This window comes from Ptychodera flava, chromosome 3 (assembly GCF_041260155.1).
Source record: "Ptychodera flava strain L36383 chromosome 3, AS_Pfla_20210202, whole genome shotgun sequence".
Classification (NCBI taxonomy): domain Eukaryota; kingdom Metazoa; phylum Hemichordata; class Enteropneusta; family Ptychoderidae; genus Ptychodera; species Ptychodera flava.
Window position 1 is genome coordinate 20,972,116 of NC_091930.1, and position 19,194 is coordinate 20,991,309.

Here is a 19,194-nt window from a genome sequence, read left to right on the forward strand (position 1 = left end):
TAGTAAAAAATGTTTGCATTTCAGAAAAAAAGGTAATGAATTTCACATATTATCCCAAGTTAAAAGTAAGACCGCTTTTAACCTTTAAGGTTCCAAGACAAGAAATTGACCTTTTTAATCTAACAATTCTCTGGTGGTTAATAAGCTCAGAACCCCTGTAAATTATACATTTTCTGAAAGCCTAGATATAGGGGAACATTTTGGTAACCACAGTGTCACCTTTGTTTACATAACTATCACGTGACAGGTAATTTGCATAACCTTTCAAAAATCGGTTTTCCCTATGTTTTGTCTCAATACTTCAAAGTATCTGACTCAAACTTGCTGGAATGCAAGCTGTCACAACGCTCTTTCAAAGTGTGTCTCAGATTTTTTATATCTAGTCTAGTTTTTTTTGGAGCACAATTTTTAAGAAATCAACTAGGGTTAAATCCACCGCTCTGGAAGTTTTTCTGACATAAAAATTGTTCAAGACGATTTAAAAAATTCTGAGACACACTTTGAAAGATCTTTAGAACAGCTTGCACTCACACAAATTTCAGCCACATATCTCAAAGCATTGAAACAAAACGTAGGGAAAACCGATTTTTGAAAGGTTATGCAAATTACCTGTCATGTGATAGTTATGTAAACAATGGTGACACTATGGTAACCAAAATGTTCCCTATATCTAAACTTTCCAAAAATATATAATTTACGGGGGTTCTGAGCTTATTTACCACTAGAGAATTGTTAGCTTAAAAAGGTCAATTTCTTGTCTTGGAACCTTAAACCATATTAATGTATAATTTTATCACACTTTCTTTCTCCTGGTTGCACAGCTGCAAAAAATGCGTTGTCTGGTCTTCGCCGCACTCATCGCCGCTGCATCGGCAGTCTACATGGCTCCTTACTCGCCAACACGGGGTGGTGATGCGCTGAAAAACAGCTATATCATTCAATTGAAGGTATAGAACTGATCTTCACTTCCTTTCAAAACTTCCACCACAAAAAAGAGAGAAATAGGCGCCGAACTTGTTATTCCTAGGCAATGGAAAGTCCTGTGAAATTTAAATGCCTCATGTTACAAAGTTATGGCATTCCTAGCAGTTACAAATTCTTAAGCTAGCGTAAATTGAATGTCTACAAAACATAAAACCCCGTTATTGTCGTTTTGGAAATTTCAAAATGTCTACACAACGTGACGATAAGTTATTGTCGTCTGCTTTTGAAATTTCAAACTGTAGCAAGAAGATCATTGAACGAAATAAGTTAGCATACTACTCTTTGTTCCAAACCTACTCTCAAAGATGCAACACCTTGAGACACATCGTATCATTGTACTTTATTTCATGCTATTTATATTAAGTAATGACATGCAGCATTTTCGAAAGAGTCAGATAGCCTTCTATGATTGCATGTTATGAATGTCTGTTGAGCGGAGGAAGTTAAAAATCATTCCTTTGCATGCGAATGTGAAAGGCTGAAACAAAATAAGGTGTACTTACTTTGTCGTTAGAATTTACCGGCTATGCGTAGTTGTAATGATAATGACAGTGTCAGTTTCTTCACGGAAAGAAGAGAAGATGTAATTGCACATTGGACGGTGACCTCGGTTGTTCTAGATTATTTGTGGCAGATGAACTCTTCCACGTTGAATAGAAAACCTTGTTCTCTTTTTCTCAGAGGCTCTTCGCTCATCGCCCTCTCTGACCACCCGCAAAGTCGTTTTCAAGGCTGCAGACTAGACTACTCGCGTAGCCATATCACCACGTGACTGGGAGCATTATCTCGAACTATTTCCATAGACTTTTGAAAGAAAGGGACGTCAGTTTTTTGAGCCGATGGGCACTTGCCGATTTTTTAAAGCTAATCTCCGATTTTTTTAGCTAATCTCGACAGAACAAGCATGTGACGCGGCATTATGCTATTTATGTAAATTGTATTATTATGTATTCTGATGTGGAAATGTGTATAATATATATTTAAATGTATAGACTCGAGTGTGCTATATTGTTGAAATACACCTGAAAAGATGGCCATAAGTGCTTAACTCTTGAATACCTATTTACACAAGCAACACGAAAATTTAAACATATTTATACATGTCACACACAGGAAGGGGTTGACGCTCAAGCCTTTCGTAACAAGAGGAACGCCTTTGAGAACGTCAACGTTAAATATGTCTACACACGTGCACTGAATGGCTTGGCTATCGAGACCATGGATTTAATGAGTGTAAGTAGAGAGTATATCGAATGAGACGGTGATTAAAGGTATTAAGGTTGTACGCGCCTCGAAGATGAAAGACTAAAACCATTGCTCAAACTTTCTTCAATGAACTTTCAACCATTTTCTCACCAAACCAAAAATAAAAATTCGGGGTCACCGTACAAAGCTTTGTACTAGTGAAACAACTTACCAACATTTATCGCTACTTGCTATTTATCGCTTTTGAAATTCAAAATGGCCGCCATCCGTAAGTTAACTCTATTGGGGAAAATACAAATTTCGATTTTCGAAAAAACTAAGACGGTGAATTTTTTTCTCACTCATGTTTAAAGGGATATTGTCTCTGAACTGCGCTCAAAGGTCGTATTGGACCCATACGACACATGGCAACAATGTATCCAAGGCACAATGGTGATTGATTTAAGTTAAAACATGTCTGTCACAATCTAACATCGTATAATTTAAATGTTGCAGCTATGATGATGAGGTGCATCTTGACATCGTGCACGGAATACATTGTTTGTAAACAAGAAACTCGCACAGGCGCAGTTCCGACGACTATATACCTTTAAATTCAGATAAGAATTGTTAAAACTAAGATAGCTAGGATATCTTTACTCAGGCGCATTCTACCTTTGAATACTTCCCAATGTATCACTGTTGACTTTGTGTCTTCTTTCTTGAGAAACGAAGGACTATATTCATAGGTCAAGTCGAACACGATATGTGTGTGTCATTTAATAAGAAGGTGTCTTCTGGGCGAAGGAATTATTCGATGGGAAGAGCGTGCCATAGCCAGATCAATTTTAATAATTGTGCACCTAACTCGAGTGTTTTGCATTATAATTGTAAGTCAGACATATAAGTGACGTTTGCCATGTTGTATAAAATGAGAGGGTTGGTACATATCAATCAGATACCGTGACGTTGACTAAAATGTATGATAACAATTCGACTGCAATACTTGCTCTGTCATCGTCGATGGAAGCAAAAACTTGCAATCGGTTTCAATTTCAGAAAAAGACATAGAAAGACAGACACATGGACTAGATTGAGACTCGGAAAACGCTCTCAGTGTGAAATTCATAAGGTGAACACATTTCTTTTCGGATAAAACCACATCCGAGGCTGCCCATAGGCGATTCGTTCCGTTGTCATTGCTGTTCCACCACGACATGTGTTTAATTGTGGCAGTTCTTTGATAATTGATACACTTTTTATTTCATAATCAGCTGTTGGTGAATTCAAAGCACCACACCTGATAGAAAATGTCACAGAAATACTTCCACATTCTTGGAAAGTCTGAAAACGTATTCGTAGAGTCAGACGTGAGGTACAACGACTCCCAGCGCCTGTAGTCACGGCAAGGCGGTACAATCGCCCTCGGCGATATCGATGCGAGTGGCGGATAAACATTGACTCTGACTGAATACAGCAAAGGTTGTCTAATCGTTAAATTGAAATGTTTCATGGGAAATCTTTGTCTGTCTCTCCATGTGTACGTGAAGATCCGCGGATTTGACGAGATCAAACTCATTGAGGACAACATGTTGGCAAAGGCTGTTGTTGAATGGGGTATGGATCGTACCGACCAGAGAAACCTTCCCCTCGATGGACAGATGAACCTCTACGGTAAGTTTAACCATCGTTTGTCTTGTTTCCCTACCAGGATATCATATCTCCTGATCCATGGGTTATCAAGCTAGTCAAAAAGACCTACTTGAAGCCCAACCCGACCCCCAACCCATGGTACAGCTGCTTGTTTTCTCATTTTATGAAACATGGATTTCGTGCTTGAAACCACATTTACAGGTGATAAGTTAAGCCTTTCTACAGAATGACGATGGAAACCGGAATATGAAATCTATCGACATAAAGAGAGTGCGGTGGTTGTATTACCCCTATTTGTAACATCAACCCTATTTGTAACAAAATTTAATTTTCAAAAAACTTTGCCGTATATGTTGAAATATTATAAAAATATGCATATTTGTATGTTTGAGGGCAATTTTCTTTTTTTTCCTTGTCAAAACTCATTTTTCCGAAACTGCTTTTGTTACAAATTGGGTTGATTGTTACAAATAGGGGTGACATGTGTCAACCCTATTTGTAACAATCAACCCTATTTGTAACAAAACCTAAATTTCAAAGAACTTGGCCGTATTTGATGAAATCTTGATGAAATATACATATTAGTATGTTCGGGGGCAATTTTCTTTGTTTTCCTTGTTGAAACTCATTTTTCCGAAAATGCTCGTGAGATTAAATTTCGTTGTGCAGGTTCCTAGGGATAAGAGCCCTACTCGTAAGATATAATCAAGTCGTGCAGATACATGCCAAAGGTTTGTTTTATGGACATTTTCACCATTTTCGGTCAAAAATTTTAAAAATCTTGCTTTCTGACCGAAATCATACTAAACCTATATGGGGTTAACTTTTGTTACAAATTGGGTTGATTGTTACAAATAGGGTTGACGTGTCAACCCTATTTGTAACAATCAACCCTATTTGTAACAATCAACCCTATTTGTAACAAAAGTTAACCCCATATAGGTTTAGTATGATTTCGGTCAGAAAACAAGATTTTTAAGATTTTCGACCGAAATTTGGGAAATTGCCCCGAAAAAACCTTTGGCATGTATCTGCACAACTCGATTATATCTTACGAGTGGGCCTCTTATACTAGGCAACCTGCACAACGAAAGTTAATCTAACGAGCATTTCGGAAAAATAAGTTTCAACAAGGAAAAAATAAAAATTGCCCCAAAACATACTAATATGTATATTTCATCAAGATTTCATCAAATACGGCCAAGTTTCTTAGAAAATTAGGTTTTTTGTTTCAAGTTGGTTAAATTTTGTTACAAATAGGCTTGATTGTTACAAATAGGGTTGATTGTTACAAATAGGGTTGACACGTCAACCCTATTTGTAACAATCAACCCAATTTGTAACAAAAGTTAACCCAATATAGGTTTAGTATGATTTCGGTCAGAAAACAAGATTTTTAACCTTTTTGACCGAAATTGGTGAAAATTGCCCCGTCACAAACTTTTTGCATGTATCTCCATTACTTAATTGTATCTTACGAGTAGGCCTCTTATCCAGGCAAACTGCACAACCAATTTTAATCTAACGAGCATTTTCGGAAAAAATGAGTTTTGACAAGGAAAAATAAAATTGCCCCAAAACATACTAATATGTACATTTCATCAAGATTTCATCAAATACGGCCAATCTTTGTAGAAAATTAGGTTTTGTTTTAAGTTGGTTAAATTTTGTTACAAATAGGGTTGATTGTTACAAATAGGGTTGACACGTCAACCCTATTTGTAACAATCAACCCAATTTGTAACAAAAGTTAACCCCATATAGGTTAGTATGATTTCGGTCAGAAAACAAGATTTTTAACATTTTTGACCGAAAATGGTGAAAATTACCCCGAAACAAACCTTTGGCATGTATCTGCACAACTCGATTATATCTTACGAGTAGGCCTCTTATACTAGGCAACCTGCACAACAAAAGTTAATCTAACGAGCATTTTCGGAAAAAATGAGTTTCGACAAGGAAAAAATAAAATTTGCCAAAAAACATACTAATATGTATATGACATCAAGATTTCATCAAATACGGCCAAGTTTTTTTGAAAATTAGGTTTTGTTACAAATAGGGTTGATTGTTACAAATAGGGTTGACACGTCAACCCTATTTGTAACAATCAACCCAATTTGTAACAAAAGGTAACCCCATATAGGTTTAGTATGATTTCGGTCAGAAAACAAGATTATTAACATTTTCGACCGAAATTGGGGAAAATTGCCCCAAAACAAACCTATCTGCACAACTCGATTATATCTTACGAGTAGGCCTCTTATACTAGGCAACCTGCACAACCAAATTTAATCTAACGAGCATTTTCGGAAAAAATGAGTTTCGACAAGGAAAAAATAAAAATTGCCCCAAAACATACTAATATGTACATTTCATCAAGATTTCATCAAATACGGCCAAGTTTTGTAGAAAATTAGGTTTTGTTTCAAGTTGGTTAAATTTTGTTACAAATAGGGTTGATTGTTACAAATAGGGTTGACACGTCAACCCTATTTGTAACAATCAACCCAATTTGTAACAAAAGTTAACGCCATATAGGTTTAGTATGATTTTGGTCAGAAAACAAGATTTTTAACATTTTTGACCGAAAATGGTGAAAATTGCCTCGAAACAAACCTTTGGCATGTATCTGCACAACTCGATTATATCTTACGAGTAGGGCTCTTATCCCTAGGAACCTGCACAACGAAAGTTAATCTCACGAGCATTTTCGGAAAAATGAGTTTCAACAAGGAAAACAAAGAAAATTGCCCCCGAACATACTAATATGTATATTACATCAAGATTTCATCAAATACGGCCAAGTTTCTTTGAAATTTAGGTTTTGTTACAAATAGGGTTGATTGTTACAAATAGGGTTGACACATGTCACCCCTATTTGTAACAATCAACCCAATTTGTAACAAAAGCAGTTTCGGAAAAATGAGTTTTGACAAGGAAAAAAAAGGAAAATTGCCCTCAAACATACAAATATGCATATTTATTAATATTTCAACATATACGGCAAAGTTTTTTTGAAAATTAAATTTTGTTACAAATAGGGTTGATTGTTACAAATAGGGGTAATACAGGTGGTATGCCATACTCGCGTAATAACTGCTAGACAGTAAAGGAGCAAATGAATATAACTTTTTACATCGGTGCGTCCATGTATGCGTTGTTATGGTTAGATGAGAGCTCACGTCAGCTGTGGTTAATTACTACAAGCACAGACAAATAGAAAGACAGACTAGCAAAGCGGCATGCCTTTTTCAATAGTCGTCACGGTAGACTATGGCCTTGTCATATTAAGATGAGCTTCACAGGTGTTAGATTGTTTGGAGACTTTGTTCTTGGTTGATAATTGCACGAGATTATGCGAAAAGTACGACGAGATGGCATCGTGCTGCCAGTCGCGTAGTAACCATACTTACTTTGTGAGCTCTCAGGGCAGAAACACTGCTTCACGCCAATCAAAACATTAACATGCCAGCAGTTTCATAAACACGTCCTTCCATGACCAACTTTTAAAAGACGATATGACTGACCGTAAACCATTGAGTAAAACCAGACAGTATCGATAAAAGACTTTCAAATTTGGTTCAGACACATTCATTACATATTCATATAAATGTGAGAGGAATTTTTAAAATGGTAAAACTCACTTTCCTGAAACTCCTGAAGCTGGATGGATGGATGGATGGATGGATGGATGGATGGATGGATGGACGGACGGACGGACGGACGGACGGACGGACGGATGGATGGATGGCTGGCTGGCTGGCTGGATGGCTGGATGGATGGATGGACGGATGGATGGATGGATGGATGGATGGATGGATGGATGGATGGATGGATGGTTAGATAGATAGATAGATAGATAGATAGATAGATAGATAGATAGATAGATAGATAGATAGATAGATAGATAGATAGATAGATAGATAGATAGATAGATAGATAGATAGATAGATAGACTGATAGATAGATAGATAGATATTTCTTTCGGAGATCAAAATTGCGTGTAACCCCAGTGATTGATATTCTGTGCACTTGATTTGTTTGTACGTCTATTCACATACTGCTCTACATCACCGAGCATTCTGCGTATTTACCTTATTAAAGGGATCTATATGCAAAGTAGACGCTTTCTGACTTTTAATTTTTTTCTCACTTGAAGGAGTCATAAACCCAAATAAAGTATATATTTTCTGAAAGCCCTGATATAGGGAAATCCGACCGTGCACAGAACAGAGTCATTATTCGCACAATAGGCACGTGACAAGCGTTTTGCTGAACCTCCAAAATCGTTTTTTCCTCCCTTTAGCGAACACTCTGCAAGATTTCTGGTTGAAATATGTGCATTGAAAGCCCTGGTAATACCCTTCAAATCTGTGTCTGCGATTTTTGCTCCGTGTAGCCACTCGAATTATATGGCGCGACAATTTCCTCTCCTTGAAAGCACCTTCGTCTCACACATTCAATAGTGCATTAAAAAACAACAACAACAAAAAACAAAGGCATATAAAGGAAATCCAAGACACAATTTCAAAGGATATTACCAAGGCTTGTCATTACACAAAATTCAACCGGAAATCTTGCAGCGTGTTTGCGGAAGGTTCAGCAAAATGCTTGTCACATAACTATTGACTACTTTTAAGATTGTCAGATTTGACTGATTTAATTGACCTGTATGTACCGGCAAGAGATCTACGATATTCTGAGAAATTGCGTGTGACTTCTCCACGCGGCTATTTTAATAAGTCCTACGGTCAGAGAGCTTTTTCGGTAAGTGCTCCTTTGCTATGGAATGCACTGCCTTCGGAAATTCGTTGCGCCAGAAATATTGCATTCTTTTAAACAATTTCTAAAGACCCACCTTTTAACTAAATTTTACTCGTAATTGTAGTTTTTCAAGTTTTTAGCTGTCTTCTTGTATCTTTTTAACAGTTGTGTACAGCTCACGGAGACGTTTGTGGAGTGCGTTTTTTAAGAATTAAATATTATTATTATTAAACATTATTATTATTGTGCAAATAGTGACTGTGTACTGTGCGTGGTCGGATTTCCGTATATCAGGGTTTCCAGAAAATATATACTTTATTGGGGTGTAAGAGTTCTGCAAGTGAGAAAAAAATTAAAATCTGAAAGTGTCTATTTTGTATGTAGGATCCTTAAGTAATGTAGTCGCGGGTAAAGACCCTCGGTATAGGCTTGCAGTGGCATTTAGTTGTTACTATGTATATTTAAAGTGTAAGGAAGTGAATGGCTATGTAGATCAGTAAATAATATTAGTATAAGATAAGTATAAGTAAGTAAGTAAGTAGGTAGGCAGGTAAGTAAGGAAGTAAGTAAATAAGTAAGTAAGTAAGTAAGTTAGTAGCAAGTCAGTCAGTCAGTCAGTCAGTCAGTAAGGAAGTAAGTTAGGAGATGATGTGATTTATTCAGCGAAGGCGAAATCAATGTGTTTTGACTGTACTTGCAGGAACTGGTAATGGTACTCATATCTACGTTGTCGACACCGGTCTTCGTTACTCACACATTGAATTTGGTGGCCGTACTGGCTTCCTCTGGGATTGGGAACCTGGTAACGGTGTAAGTAATTCTTAAGTTCCTCGCAACACAGCGATGGTGAATGTATGCAAGGCAATAGAAAGTCTGGGGTGTCTGTTGAATAACATTCAAAAGTGAAACTCGTCGCTTGAGGGCACTGCTTTCCCCGCTTGCTCTCATTACCCGTGATACGCTGATTGTTACAATTCTGTCCAATTGTCTTTTTGTTGTAAGCAATCAAGTTACAAAACATGAACCAGTAAGTCTACTGATAGATAGTGGTGCACACAATGAATCTTGTAGTCTATGACTGAACTTTGCTTGCAAAATGTTTTTTTTTTGTCAATGGAACTGCTGTATGCCTGTTTCAAGTAAAGCTAAGATGCGCCTCCGGAATAGATATTCGGACTCTCAAAATATTTTCAATATTCTTTATGCCTTCCACCTGTCATGATCGGGGATCATTTTGAAGTTTATGGAGTAAGTACATTATCCGCTGGCTTAACTGCTCTGAAAATTGGAAATTTTATACTCCCCCGTAGAGAATGCAGCACTATTGAATTTCAAAGTTATATCGTTAATTTGTTTCTCTAGTACCTAAATTTGCACGGCGACTCCAAGTGTTTATCACTGATCATGAAAGAGAATGGTTGAAAGTTCGCCATTGTTTTAACTTTGAGGCGTGAACTACCTTAATGGCGGGGAAAATTGATTTGAGCATAACAGTGACGTATGTCATAGCCCAGCAGCGCACTTCCCCTCGCAACTATTAAACCGCGGCAGGCTCAAATTTAACTACCCACTCATTTTACCACTCTCGAGCACTTGATGCTCCTTCCCCCAAAGTAAATATACAAACTTATGCAAAGCAAAAGTGCATGAATTGCAATTTACACTGCGAATGTCGTTGACTTGTTCGAAATACAGAAAATTCATTCATAAAAAATCAAGTGAGCACTTTCAATAAAGCGGTGTATGTTTAGCTGCTTTCACTGATGATTATCTCCGCATATTCAAAAACCAAACGTATCACTTCACAAAGAGAACTTCGGGCAAGTTGCGTAGACATCGGTGTGGAGAGAGTTTACTGCAGATGGATCTTCTTGCCTGTTTTATTTGTATCCTGTTAAAGGGATGAAGTCGTCGGAGGTCAAAGGTCATATGGGACATATGTGACCAATGTAAACACTATCCGAGGTACGATGGTGATTGATCGAAGTTAAAAACATGTCTGTCATAATCTACATCGTATAATGTATATGTTGCAGCTATGATGATGAGGTGCATCTAGATATCGTGCACGAAATACATTGTTTGTGAACAAGAAACTCGCACAGGCGCAATTCCGACAACGGTTTCCCTTTAAGGTGCCGGTAAACGGAAAGAAATTTATCTCAATGTAGTTATACCACAGACAAATATAGAAACAGACTAGCAACGGGTATTGTTCAAGGCGTGAAGCGGTTACGTAACCCATCCATGTTCGCCTCGCCTCAGGTAGCTCTCGCCTCTCTTTTCCGAAGAGTGCCGACCATGCATCCTTCGGTAATTTTCGGATTGTCGCCACTTGTTAAACGAAAAGTACGTTCGACAAAGTTTGTGTTGTTGTTGTCGTGTGGTGCTGAGCGGCATTGGCGTGCTGGCGAAAACGGGAGTGTTTTGAGCTTCAGGAAAGTGAGTTTTACCATTTTAAAAATTTCTCTCATATTTTTATGAATATATAATGAGTGTGTTTGAACCAAATTTGAAAGTCTTTTATCGATACTGTCTGGTTTTACTCAATGGTTTACGGTCAGTCTACCGCCTTTTGCACGTTCGTCAAGGAAGGACATTTTATGAAAATGCTGGCGTGTTATGTTTTGATTGGCGTGAAGCAGTGTTTCTGCCCTGAGAGCTCACAAGGTAACTATGGTTGCTACGCGACTGGCAGCACGATGCCATCTCGTCGTATTTTTCGCATAATCTCGCGGAATTATCAACCACAAACAAAGTCTCCAAAAAGTTTAACACCTTGAAGCTCCTTTTAAAATAAATAGGCCCTAGTCGACCGAGACGACCATGGAACAAAAGCCATGCCGCTTTGCTAGTCTGTTTCTCTATTTGTCTGTGGTTATGCCCTTGGATATAAAACACATAACATTGAAAGTCTATGTTCATTCAATTGACAGGGACACGACTGTGACGGTCACGGTACACACTGTGCTGGTACAGCAGGCGGTATAACAGTCGGTATCGCTCCATCAACGACCCTGTGGAGTGTGAGGGTTCTCGACTGCCTGGGGTATGGTCGTATGTCCGATATCATCAAGGGTGAGCGTCTCTAGACCCTATCGCCATGGCAGCAGGTCACCTTTGTCACTGAGCCGGGCGTGTAGTTTATTGCATCTTGGGAAGGCATTCGGAAAGCGTAAATAATTTGTCGAACCTTAAAATAACTTTTCACAGATCTGACGCCTGCCTATGTTCATGTTAAAATGAAGTATCTTTTAAAAATTTGAACGCCATATCCACATGGGCCTAATGGATACTCATCTGTACATGTAAGCAATTCTTTGTTTATCGTTCGGTAAATATACCCTCTACTTGTGTGAATACAATATGGTCACAGCTTTGGAATTACTTTTGTCAACTTTTGGCTGCAGATAATTGTAGGCCTGCTTCATTAGTCTGCGCTTAAGAACAAGAGATTTACTAGTTCGTGTGTTTGTTTTTTCCAGGACTGGAAGAGATCATCGCCAGAGGTGAAAATCCCGCCCTGAGTGTGGTCTCCCTGTCTATTGGCGGCGGTATCAACGAAGCCATAGACACCGCCGTCAGAAATACCATCGAAGCCGGCTACACCTGCTCCATCGCCGCTGGAAATTCAGATATGAGTGCCTGTTTGGAATCCCCCGCCAGAGTTGAAGAGGTGGGTGATGTTATCATCTGCACCCATTACTACTGTAGCGTATGTGACATCAAAGAGGGGCAAATAAATCCGAGCTGTCAGTACTGTGTCAAATTCAACAAAATTTTACTCATTCTTTTGAAAATAGCTGGGGCCGTAGACACATGATGATCGGATTGTAGTCTGTGCGACGTTAAATTTTCTCCATCGTCCATTAATGTAGTTCTGTCTGTCTGTCTGTCTGTCTGCCTCTGTCTTTCTGTCTGCCTCTGCCTGTGTGTCTGTCTCTGTCTGTCCTCTGTGTGTCGGCCCCCTCCCCTTCCCCTACCTCCTCTCCCCTCCTCTCTCTTTTTCTCTCTCTCTCCCCACATACAGGGTCTCACCGTCGGCGCCACGGACATCACCGATTCACGTGCTTATTGGTCCAGCTATGGTACATGTGTTGATATCTTCGCCCCCGGCGAGGATGTCAGAAGTGCGGTATCAACCTGTGACACTTGCTACACTACCTGGAGCGGAACCTCCATGTCTACTCCTCACGTTTCCGGTAAAAAATAGACGATCCCGCCCCCTAAAGACACAATATTTACTAAATGATACACAATTTATATAACGGTCCTTGAATTCTTCAGAGCATAAAATGAAAAAATGGTGTCTTTGATACTTTTGCTAAGAATCTTATTACGACTTTTGCAACTGGCCAAGCGTCGAAGGGCTTGATTAAGATTTTATATATATATATATATATATATATATATATATATATATATAGATATATATATATATATATATATACATATATATATGTATGTATATATATATATATATTTATAATATATATATATATAATATATATATATATATATATGCCCATTTGCCAGATGTCAAGAGGCCAAATGGCCATCTGTGTGCGAGACTTTCAATGAGTATGGCCGATGACATCATTAATCCTAGAGTTATTTGATCACACAGTTCCTGACGAGAACATAAATAGCCTCCCAGTTTTGGAGTTATAGAGACAGTAACCGTACTTGTGACTTGTCAACGATAACAGTGTAGTCTCTATATCGATACAGGTTGAGGTGACAAGCTGAATACTTCTTTTTGCACGTGCTTTTGGGAGTAGCACACCAAACTGTAGTTGACATTAAAAATTCGCATTATGAAAGAAAACTCGGCGGCTGTCCCTTTAAGCTATGTCATTTGACGTCCCTAGCAGTACTTATCACTCTGAACCATCGCTCTGAAATCGATTGAATAGCGGCATAAATGAATTGGTTGCAGAAAAAAGTACAAATGTTAATTTTCTGTGGTGACTCATGGCAATGACATTAAATTCTACTTTCTCTTTTCTATTCAAGGCGTTGCTGCTATTCACATGGGAGCCGGGACCTGCCACGACAACGACTCATGCAAGCAGAAAATTCTCAATGACGCCACCAGAGATGTTATAACCGACCCCGGCCCTGGCTCACCCAATCTGCTCTTGTACTGCGAATAATTTCTTCGGGGCGATCTTAACGCTGAGGTAGGAATGGAGTTACAATCACGCCCTGGGGACAGATATGCAGACTCTAGAAAATTTTACTATTCTTTTCTGATCTACTTAAAGCTTCTTGGAGTAAGAATAAGTTTTACGGTCTTAGTTTATCGAAAATCAAAATTTAAATATTAACACAGGGATGGCAGCTGTTTTGAATGTTAGGTTATTTGTTTCTCTTGTACCAAACATTGCACGGTGACCCATGATTTGAATTCTTGCTTTGGTAAGCATCACAGGAAATGCCGAGGAACATTTTGACGTTTACTTTCGAGGCGTATGCTACCTTGTAACGGATTTCGAACTCATGTTAAGAGATTCCTAATTCCACACTTTGATCGCTCCAAACAAAATGAATTAAGGATGAAAAAAGAATATTGCCACTATTAAGATATCTGTTCCCGCGGCGCATCCTACGCTAAACATAAATAACGGACGGCCCATAAAATACTTTCTTGTATGCCCGTTCATCTATATTGGGTTTCGCTCATTGAGTTTTGCTGAGTCAGCACGGTGAAATATTTATCAAATACAGGTAAAAACCTTAGAAAATTCGTCTACGGGTACATTGGTCGCGGATTTATGTACACTTACCCTTATTACGTAAGTTTGAATGGCGTATTAATCAAACTCAGACGATGAACTATACTCAGCAAAATAGGGTTGGTATAAAAAGCCGTAACAAAATAGCTGAATGGGTCCTCTGAAGTTGGGATTACTATGCATTAACGCAATTTGCAAACGTCACGAAGTCGTTGATGTTTGTACATGGAAAGACAACACAGATTGGAAAGAGTTATGATTTCAATGGTACGACACTGGAATTAAAACGGTGAAAAGGAACCATTGTTTCATTACGTACCGGTAGATAATTAATGAGACTCTATGCGATGTGTTAGCACAATTTTACATTGAATTGCGCACTTGAACCAAATGAATTTTGTTGAATTAAATTATCGTTTCGTATAACTAACTGTATTCTATCTGTTTGTCTCTATCCTGTCTGTCTGTCTGTCTGTCTGTCTGTCTGTCTGTCTGTCTGTCTGATTCTTCCTCTGGATATTTTGTTGTAGTCTAGTGAGAATTGATACCGATGTATTACTTCCTGACTATTTTGATTTATTAAAACCGTTGTAGAAGCTGATCATTGAAATTTGTCATTTTTATTTTTTTGTCCCGGGCACTATTAATTGTACCACTCAGACTTCCTGGTAGACTTAAATACCCATCGCTCGAGGGCGCTCTCTATTAGGGGGAGCGTAGAGAGCGCCCTCAAGCGACGATTCTTTCAGTCTAAGTTTCCGGTGGCGTATACGTTTAAGGCACAGCAAAGTCATGTGTAGCATTCTCTGCTAGCGCTGAAAAGACAAGATAGTGACGCCACGTTTTAGGGTTGGCTAACTTATGTTCACGAAAAAAATTCATGATCAGCGGTCCTCATTTCAAATCCACGTTTCAGTTATAAAATGATGGCGTATGACTTTGTGAAATCAAATGAAATTAAGACTTGGAGTTTCGTGATTGCTGTTCGCCTCAAACATTGTCGGACATAATGGTTGCAACAACTTTAAAAGAGGCTATTGAATTATTGGAATTCTCGGTATACGATGTTGCCATCTAGGTGAGTCATAAAAAAGTGTCTGTCGGTTGACAGTATTTTCAATATGGCAGTTTTCTAAAGTTAAAATACGTAAGATGACAGAAGCAAAAGTATTATATCATAGATTGTACAGGAATTTTATGCCAGAAATGTCTAAAAAGATGAACAAGACAAATGAGTAGTTTTATGAACAAACGGAACATTTTGCCATGAAAGCGATTACATTCGTGTCGAAAGTATTTGTGAGATCACTATATCAAACTCTTGCTGGGTGAGAAGCGCAGCGGACTTGACACCCACAATGCATTTCAAATATCACTTTGTCCGCCCCCCCCTCCATTGCCTTTGCACAAGATAAAAGCTATACAAGGTAGCGTAAATTGTCGACGAATGTCAAAGATTTATGACAGGCCATGTTTAGGTGATCTGAGGTATGAGTGACGACTCAGTGTACTGTGCAGAAAACTCGCAATTATTACATTAATGAACAACTTAGAGTGCGACTTGAGACAACGTACTTTTTGCCTTACTTGACGTTTTTTCTTGCTTGAATTGGAAGGTATGCTTTTATACCGAAAATCCCATACTTTATTGCTGCAGACATACTATGAATATTTTCTGGAAAAATCAGTCTTAGGCTGTACAAACTTCTCACCGGAGTTTGTTCTGCAGATTGTGTCCCCTATTTGAATCCGCTGTCTCAAAAATCCAGCAGATATGTAAAGAAAAAAAACGAGCGAAAAGATTTGCCAAGCCCATTCAACACGTACACGTCAATAATTTTAAGTAGAAAACGCGATAACGAACGTCCATTTTCAATTAAGCCTGAGGAATTCTCGCTGCGTGAGTCTTTCGGACGTATGCAAGATGATGACACCCCCTACGGCGAGAACTCCAACGGCGACCCAGGCTGTGATGATGGAATAGCCGAATTCGTATGGGCCCTTCGTCTCTGCGCCATACCAGGTTGCTCCGACCAATATCGGCACAGCTGAAAACGAAGGAAACAAGTCCAGCAGTGAATATGAGCGTGTGACGAGTACTTAAGGAAGTTGGATAAATCAAAAATCTGGAAAACGGACTTTGTATTTCGATAGCCTGTCAAAAAGAAATGAGTTTAAAACATTAACAGGGGGTGGGGGTAAATCCACAATTAAACATGAAAGTGACTGTACTACCAACAATGGAAAATCAGGAAAATTAAGAGCGTATCAGCACATATTATGAAATAGCGCTACATGTACAATAGTCAAAGTCATTCACGCACTCAATGCCGTGGTGGCGCTCTCATAAAAAGGCTGTAGCATTGTAACCTCCGCTATAGTTGATTTGCCATATTTTCCCCTTCACCCACATTTACACATAAGTTTCATGCATCTTACACTCTATGAAAGATTAGCACTTGCATCAATATTTGATTTTGGCTACATGTAGTTTTATCTCGCACGTCCAGTTGACTTCAATCGTCCAAATCTGACTGTCACACTTGGTGAAATCGTTGATATGTAAACCGGAAAGTTTGGACATGCCCTACGCGATCATGACGTGTTGATTTTAGCATAGACCTTCTCGCTCCCAGGGTCTATGATTTTAGCCATCAAATGCTGATAATTAGGAACACATACGTACCTGTCAGTATAAGCAAACTCCCGGATGTCATTCCCCATTTCTTCCCCAGTTTACCACAAAGCACAGCTGGCAGCAGCAGAGCGGAACCCCCGGCGACGACGCACGCTGTGATCATGCAGCCACGTGCGACGTGTATGTACGCAGCAACTTTTATGACAAAGGAAAACAAAAAAAATAAATACGTTTAAAAATCTGTTTCCCATGGAAATATTTTCGAGCTCAGCCTTTTTAATCAAGACACTGCCATCATCATAACGGTTGAACGGAAAATGTCGAATGAAGCTTCGTCACTTAAGTTGTGGTTAGGCACACGGCGGAAGGCCCCTGGGCTGGGCCTGCCACCGTGTACCTAACCACAAGCGACTATGGGCTGAAATGGTTTTCATGATCATTCGTGATATTAAAAACAAGTAGTTGTAAGCTTTTTGACAGCGCTATTTAATATTATAATTCCTAGTTATTTGATGGTCAAGTTTGTTTTTCTGAATAATACCAGTTATCGAGTCATGATGGCAGATGCTAAAGAATTACGATAGAGCCCATCGGAGAAATGATTTGTGTCAGCGACAGACTGACCAACGTACTGCTTTCCGAAACTTGCCTACTTCTCTGAGGTATTAAAAATTTTGACAGGGAGTCAATACCAATCGAGTCTACCGCTGGGACTAAGCAATGTATGCCCTCTGCCCACTCACCAGCTTCCCACTCCCCCCGACTGACCCTCTGCCTAGCCTGTTACAGAAACCTTTCCATCGCCCTCACCACCTCGCAACTGAATAATACCCCCGCCCCGTCTGTAAACACCAACAACGATATCACTGCCTGATGACTTGTAACTCTTTGTGTGCTGTAATTTTTCCCACCAAAATTTCAGTGTAACATTTTACCAATATTTATGAAATTTTTCTGTGATTTTTGATAATTTTGGACCAAATGGACATAACATTTCAAGGGCTACAAGTTTTGACCAATCTTTGACAATCTTTGGGAAAATCTGAAAAAAAACTTGTCTAGATCTGACAAAAGTTGACTTTGGCACTCAAAAAGTTAAGGTAGTATGCGCTTCGAAACTCGAAACATATGCTCAAATCTTTTCTAATGGATTCTTTCAACCACTTTCTTTCAAAATCAGAGGTCACTGTGCAAATAATGATAGGAGAGAAACAAATTACCCAAGATTAACCGATATTTGAAATTCAAAATGGCGGCAATCCCTGTATTAAGTCTATATAGAAATAATAAAATGTTCAATTTTCGAAACAAAACAAGGCGACGAGTATTTTTATTCGCTTCAAGAGCTTTGAAAATAACCCCTACAAGTGTTGGTGGTCACCCCTGGTAAACGCCATTAGAGGTTAACGAACTTTTAACTGAACACTGTGACAGAGAAACGAACGGGGATTAAGTATTTTGTCGACGTCAACTATTCGGGGTTGTACTAATGAAGACCATCATGACGCACTTTAGTAATGAAATGCGCCCGTGCGTTTCTAACCGAAGTGCTTACCGCTACAACGCGTTTCGCAAAACGTGGGTCACAACGAGGTCACGTTAGACGGTAATCATTCGCTCTTGGCCATCGGATTGTGAATTTCAGTACTGCGCGCACAACACAAATATGTGAAATTTAGGGCAACATTCCTAGTTTAAGCAGCGCTAGCTCATGAGGACGCCGTAAAATCTCTTCGTGATTACCCGAACAGATTGCTTTGGGGTGGGGAGATGGCGGAGTTGAGACACAAAACAGTCTGATTCTTACCGTGTTGGATCCCAATTGACGTACAATTCGGTGTGCAGTTCCGCCATAGACCCTCGTGACCGCTTCCTGTTTCCCATTCGCGCCAGTGATTCGTTGTCGTCCCGATCATGCAGAGCGCCACGCCGGCACAGGACAGCATGATGCCGCACAAGAATCCGCGTACGTTCCAAGCGTTGGAAGCCATATTGCCTTGTCTTGTTAGCTGGCTCAGGGGTTATCCAAAGTGCACCGTGAGAGCCTTTCACAAGAGTCTCTTGCATTAATCACGTAAGTTGTGTCACTAAATCACACAAAGGCGCAGTAAGGCGTGCACCCGCGATTGGCACAGGCCCAACTTTCAATCGCTGGGGGCCGGAGTAGCGCAGAAAAGTTTGTCTTCCCGCTTTAAAGAAAAAACTGACTTAGCCCAGTGAGTGCGACTT

General features: G+C 39.2%; 3 protein-coding genes across 3 annotated transcripts; 2 read left to right on the plus strand and 1 right to left on the minus strand.

The window, feature by feature from the left end:
- Nucleotides 1-817: 817 nt before the first annotated feature.
- On the plus strand, nt 818-9,429 carry LOC139129727 (extracellular serine proteinase-like). The gene is made up of 4 exons (XM_070695408.1): nt 818-947; nt 2,098-2,217; nt 3,720-3,843; nt 9,290-9,429. The coding sequence occupies exons 1-4, from the start codon at nt 831-833 to the stop codon at nt 9,412-9,414; spliced, it is 486 nt and encodes a 161-aa protein (XP_070551509.1). The 5' UTR covers nt 818-830; the 3' UTR covers nt 9,415-9,429.
- Nucleotides 9,430-11,505: 2,076 nt separating this feature from the next.
- LOC139129726 (aqualysin-1-like) lies at nt 11,506-14,370 on the plus strand. The gene is made up of 4 exons (XM_070695407.1): nt 11,506-11,667; nt 12,075-12,265; nt 12,620-12,791; nt 13,606-14,370. The coding sequence occupies exons 1-4, from the start codon at nt 11,649-11,651 to the stop codon at nt 13,743-13,745; spliced, it is 522 nt and encodes a 173-aa protein (XP_070551508.1). The 5' UTR covers nt 11,506-11,648; the 3' UTR covers nt 13,746-14,370.
- Nucleotides 14,371-15,497: 1,127 nt separating this feature from the next.
- LOC139129728 (epithelial membrane protein 2-like) lies at nt 15,498-19,066 on the minus strand. The gene is made up of 3 exons (XM_070695409.1): nt 18,773-19,066; nt 17,014-17,160; nt 15,498-16,375 (listed from the first exon to the last, which is right to left on the minus strand). The coding sequence occupies exons 1-3, from the start codon at nt 18,954-18,956 to the stop codon at nt 16,200-16,202; spliced, it is 507 nt and encodes a 168-aa protein (XP_070551510.1). The 5' UTR covers nt 18,957-19,066; the 3' UTR covers nt 15,498-16,199.
- Nucleotides 19,067-19,194: the final 128 nt, after the last annotated feature.